Source organism: Rhea americana, unplaced genomic scaffold (assembly GCF_003343005.1).
Source record: "Rhea americana isolate MKP2758 unplaced genomic scaffold, rheAme1 scaffold_161, whole genome shotgun sequence".
NCBI lineage: Eukaryota > Metazoa > Chordata > Aves > Rheiformes > Rheidae > Rhea > Rhea americana.
The window spans coordinates 1,333,309-1,339,308 of record NW_028185717.1 but is presented as its reverse complement, the minus strand read 5'-3'; the positions used below and the strand labels follow the sequence as shown (position 1 = coordinate 1,339,308).

General features: G+C 39.3%; 1 protein-coding gene across 3 annotated transcripts in view; it reads right to left on the bottom strand.

Moving 5' to 3' along the window:
• Window positions 1-6,000, bottom strand: part of WDR7 (WD repeat domain 7) — a 151,316-nt gene that overhangs the window by 112,856 nt on the left and 32,460 nt on the right. For all 3 annotated transcript variants that reach the window (XR_014895260.1, XM_085300171.1, XM_085300172.1), the window contains one exon: window positions 3,381-3,504. Coding sequence is in view for 2 of the 3 variants with exons in the window: in XM_085300171.1 (XP_085156297.1) it covers window positions 3,381-3,504 (124 nt within the window). In the remaining variant the exon portion in view is untranslated. The remainder of the gene's footprint in view (window positions 1-3,380; window positions 3,505-6,000) is intronic.

Here is a 6,000-nt window from a genome sequence, read left to right as displayed (position 1 = left end):
AGCTTATGTAGGAGAATGTTATGGTAGACAGTGCCAAAAGCCTTGCTGAAGTCAAGGTGCACAACATCCACTGCTCTCCCCTCATCTACCCAGCCAGGCATTCTGTCATGGAAGGCTAAATAGCTAAACAATTCAAAGACAATAGCAAAACAAGACTACTGATACTTTACTAAGTATGAAACCTTAATTATTGTTTCRGCATGTTCTGAGAAATAGATTAAGAAAAATTGTGAATTGAAGATAAACTAATTTGTATAAAGTATTTCCTAAGCTGATACATTCAGTATGTTCTATGATGTGGCATGAGCTACCATTTGGACTGTGTTTCTCAAAATGCAAAAACAAGTCATAGGAATAAAATCTGGCTAATCATTTTACAATTGCACTAACTGGAAATGTTAAGCAACACAAAGTTCTAAACTTTGTATTTTTGTTKTTCACAATACTCTCCCTTGCATCACTAACACAGGATTATCTTTTGATAATCTTTTAAGTTTGACTGTCTTTCAAGTTCCCTGAACACATTTTATCAAAAAGCTGGGAGACACTAATCTTTATTAGCAAAGTCATACCACTGAGTCTGTGCACAGAATATACAAATGGTGCAAAGATTTCATCTCTGTTTCCTGGTACCACACACTTGACTCATTTAAGAGTCAACTGAATGCATATAACAAAGTATCTCATTCCAGTAGCAGGCTGCTATTAATGATTACCACTTCTTTTAATTGAAGTGAACCTGTTAGTGCATTAGAGAAGCATTTGGTTATATAATTTATATAAAACTATTGTGCAGTAATAAAATGTGCTGAACACAAAATATGCTGATAATGTTTTAYGTTTCTCAGTCAAGAAGTAAATTAGGGAGCAGTGCTAAAGAGACTCAAATAATATTTGTAATGAGAAGTATTAGAAATAGCAAAGGTTTSGAATTCATACAAATTAACAGCTGTTTTCAAGAATCATTGAAAAAGAGGTTCCTTTTTTGGAAACAGACCACTGGCTGAAGCAAGCAGGCATTACAGAGCAGTTTATATAAACTTCACCAACACAATTATGTCCATAACCTTGCACACAACAAGGTCATTCACTATGACTGTAGAGAAGAGAAATTAGTAATCATCAGTAGTTGCTATAGCAGCTGCTCCCTAGAAAAAAAGGCAACTGTAGCTGTATTCCACAAACTGAATATAACTGACCTAACAGAAGGATCAATTAAAAAAAAAATCCAAGTATATAGAATGTCACAAGTATCTATCTGTATGAATCAAGGCTCTTTGGCATGTATATGCAACATGCTATTATTTATTTCTTATGGCTTGATTGCACATCTAACAGTGTAACAACATCCCAGTAACAAGGCAAATGCTACATGCCTAAAGGCTGTAATTAACAGCAGCTGAGTCTTAACAACAAATTCTTAACAATACTTTAAGATGCTGCGTTCCCTGCAATATATACATTCAATTTAGATTTAATAAGATTATTACACATCTCTCAAAAAAATCAATTGGTACTTAATAGAGGTCTTTCTCTGCACAGGAACTACATTCTTGCTGGGAAAAAGTAGCTCATTTTCAGAAAAATGAGCATCTATTATTCTCACTAGAAAGCAAACATTCTCACTAATGAAAAATACAAGTTTTTACTGATTTACTATATGTGGCAGATATTTTTGGATATGATTACATAAAGGCAAGTTTCTAGATGGATAATTGAACGAAATATCTTACAATCCTGACAGATCTTCCAAGAATGTATTCTAAGAGTTTGTAAAACATCTGTGTAAATAGCAATTAATAAAATGAAAATAGCCAGTTTGGAAGAACTTACAACAGACAAAACCATGGTCAGTAACCGTGTAACAGATTTGGAGAAGAGAAGGAATATTATATTGCAAATTCCTGACTATTACTGCAAGATATACATACAAATTACAGTCAGGAGCATAATTCCTCGGTAAATATATATTTGTGTGTAATAGTTAAAATTACACAAAAGACTATTTGCTCTGAGTCATGTTAAATTCAGTTAAAACTCTTCTTTATCCATGACCCACCTGCTTCAAACGTGGTCTATCATCTAGAATCATTTAGAAAACTAATCTTTTTACGAAAAGTATTAAAAAAAATCCCTATACCATTCCATTCTCAATTGGAACATTTGAATGGATAGCATTTTACTGAAGAGGGCAAGACAATATTAAAGATCACTCAAATCAGACTCAATCAAGCAAAACTTTGTTCACCTTACTGCTTTAAGATGTATTATTTTCTAATTTTTATTAGGTAATACCATTTAACTTCTTCAAATACCACCATTCATCTAACAAAAGAGAAAAAAAGCTGACAGGGAAAAATTGCAGAACAACTGTTAAGGAAAACGGTACTTTATTCTATAATTAAATTAAATCATGTAAGTATTGTTACAGAAGTATATTTGTAGCAGTTTAAGTTACCAGGCAGAGGCCTGTATGAAATGACTGATGCATGTATTCTATAAATTAACAGACAAATCAAAAGGGAACAACTCTCATTCCTACTTGTACTTCTAGTACAGCTTAAGACATCTTGGTGCAACATTGCAAGAAAGATTTCCTCTGCTGCTCTTGCATTCTTTGTAAACCAGGTTAAGCTTCTAATACCCTAAAGCCCAGCAATTTTTAATTTTAAATTTTTATTAATTTGCTGAAAGACGAGAAAATGCTCTTCATTTCAATATCAAGGGAATTCACCATGATCTCGTTCTCACCTAACTAAACAGCATCGTAAATTATTGCTTAATGAACCCTCAGTGAACTATGCTACAATCTTTGCCCAGTATCTCCTTGCAGCACTTGGTATTCACTGTTTTTGAATACTCATTGGCCAGGAGTCACATCAAGGGTTTAACTGGCACTGGTAGACAGATTCTGCATGAATCCTCGTTAATGCCTTTCAGAATCCTTTTGGTCAAAGGATAACATTATAACAGTTTCTATAATTTAACTATACACTCTATGAAAAAGGACTTCCATCTCTTACTGCTAAAGGCTTGTAATTTTATCAGCTCCTTAGAAAAGTCTTTTCACACTAGGTTTCTTCCCTGAAACCTCCAAACAACAAGGCTAGCCCCTACAGAGAAGTTATAGTGTTCCCAAATGACACCACATTCCCAGTGACACATACTGAAATGTTCTATTTACCTAATTAAAATTAATGATCTTAAAAGATTCCATAGTTGTGAAATTGCTGTTAAAACTTCAAGAAACTTTTATATAAAAAAACAAGTATTCCAAAACATTTTCCCCTTAGGTTTGCAGTGCTGTTCATATTGTTGCTTATGAAGTTCTTTTTCTCTAATAACCAAATAATTTTCAGATTAAACACAGAATTACTTACGTGATATAACACTGTCGATATATTGTGGTAAATATGGAGCCCATGCATCAATCGTTTCTTTCCGACCTGCCTGTTCAATTCTTCTCAGTTCTGCTAACAGCAAGGCCTGGGCAGCTTCTCTTACCTATGAGGTCAACCAGAGGGTCATACAAACTCAAACCTTATTAATATSTTTTAAATATAATTTAAAACCAAGAAAAAGCAACATTTAAAAAACTTACASAGAAACATGAGTTAAGATTTTCGATTACATTTTCTAACACCCCTATTTTAAATATAGGGGCAAAACAAAAATCAATACGACATGCCCAAACTATCATGACTCTCAATCGAGGACAGAGCATAGATACGCTGCCCTATTAAAAACCAGAAGGTGAACTTCACAATTGAGTCCCCTTGCACAAAAGCACTGCATAAACCAAAAAGGCATTCCAGCTTTTGCTGACCTTTGCTCACTTGCCCTTCTCAGGGCAAAAAGTCAACATAGGCTGCTTGCCCTGCCATCAGGTGAACAGTAACAGAAGTTGCTCACTCTCAGAAATAAGGTGACTCACAACTTAACTCCATGTTTGCAGTGTAAAGTTCAACTCACATAAGTAAAACAGCTATCACTTTTCATAAAAGAGAAGGTCTGATTAGATAGAAAGAATATCAYAATTTAGTTTTCTAGAAGCCATTTTTGTGATCATCCTTCTCTACTACATTTCCAAAATCAAAGATAAACAATGCTTAAATAATTTTTCCAAATGTCAAGAATGCTGGAATGTAGCAGCAAGACAAAACTCACTTAATAATTTTCACATGGAAGACTTGGCAACAGAAAACAAAAGAAAAACATATATAAAGTTTTWCCAAAGTTTAAGGGAACTTTGGGCTGTTTGCACCAAGAAATACAAAATACTGTCTTGCATTATTTGTCCTTATTATTTGTAACTTATTCTACCTGAAGATTACATAACACTTATAAATATACATATTAGTTTTGTCCAAAAGGATTTAACACTCAAAGAAGTTAAGCCATAGAATCATAGAATCAGTAAGGTTGGCAGGGACCTCTGGAGATCATATAGTCCAACCTCCCTGCTCAGCAGGGTCACCTACAGCATGGTAGACAGCGTTGAATTCAGGCAGGCCTTGAAGAGCTCCAGAGAAGGAGACTCCACAACCTCTCTGGGCAACCTGTTCCCGTGCTCCGTCACTCTCACAGGGAAGAAATTCCCCCTCACGCTAAGGCAGAACTTCCTGTGCTTCAATTTCTGCCCGTTGCCTCTTGTCCTGTCACACAGGACAACTGAAAAGAGTTTGTCCCCGTCCATTTGACACCCTCCCTTCAGGTACTTGTCCACATTGATCAGATCCCTCCTCAGTCGTCTCTTCCCCAGGCTGAAGAGGCCCAGCTCTTGCAGTCTTTCCTCATAGGGCAGGTGCTCCAGCCCTCTCACCATCCTCGTAGCCCTATGCTGGACTCTCTCCAGTAGCTCCATGTCTCTCTTGGACTGGGCAGCCCAGAACTGCACACTTTCCTCGAGGTGAGGCCTCCCCAGGGCTGCGTAGAGGGGCAGGATCACCTCCCTCGACCTGCTGGCAACACTCTTCCTAATGCAGCCCAGGAGACCATTGGCCTTCTTGGCCACAACGGCACATTGCTGGCTCATGGTCAACTTGTCATCCACCAGCACTCCCAGGTCCTTCTCTGAAGAGCTGCTCTCTAGCAGGGCAGCCACCAGCTTGTACTGGTGCCTRGGGTTATTTCTCCCTAGGTGCAGGACCCTGCACTTGCCCTTGCTGAACCTCAGGAGGTTCCTCTCTGCCCAGCCCTCCAGCCTGGCCAGCTCTCTCTGAACGGCAGCACAGCTCTCCGGTGTGTCAGTCACTCCTCCCAGCTTGGGATCATCAGCAAACTTGCTGAGGAGGCACTCTGTCCCCTCATCCAGGTCACTGAGGAAGAAGTTGAACAGGATGGGACCCAGTCCTGAGCCCTSGGKGATGYCACTAGCCACAGGCCTCCARCTGGACTCCACATCACTGATGACGACCTTCTGAGCTCTGCCTTTCAGCCAGTTCTCAATCCACCTCACTCTCCACTTGTTTAACTCACACCTCCTTAGCTTGCCTAGGAGGATGTTATGGTAGACAGTGCCAAAAGCCTTGCTGAAGTCAAGGGACACAACGTCCGCTGCTCTCCCCTCATCTACCCAGCCAGGCATTCCACCAGAGAAGGCTATCAGATTGGTTAAGCAGGATTTCCGCTTGGTGAATCCATGTTGGCTGCTCCTGATCACCTTCTTTTCCTCCATATGTCTGGAGATGACATCCAGAAGGAGCTGTTCCATCACCTTTCCAGGGACAGAGGTGAGGTTGAGCAGCCTATAGTTGCCTGGGTCCTCCTTCTTGCCCTTCTTGACGACTGCAGTGACGTTGGCTTTCTTCCACCTCTCCAGTTCTCCAGGACTTYTCAAAGATGATGGAGAGCGGCCTGGCAACACCATCCACCAGCTCCCTCAATACCCGTGGGTGCATTCCATCTCGGCCCATGGATTTGTGGATGCCTAGCCTGCCCAGAAGGTCTCTAATCCTTTCCTCCTCAACCAAAGCAAAGTCYTCCCTTCTCCAGACTTTC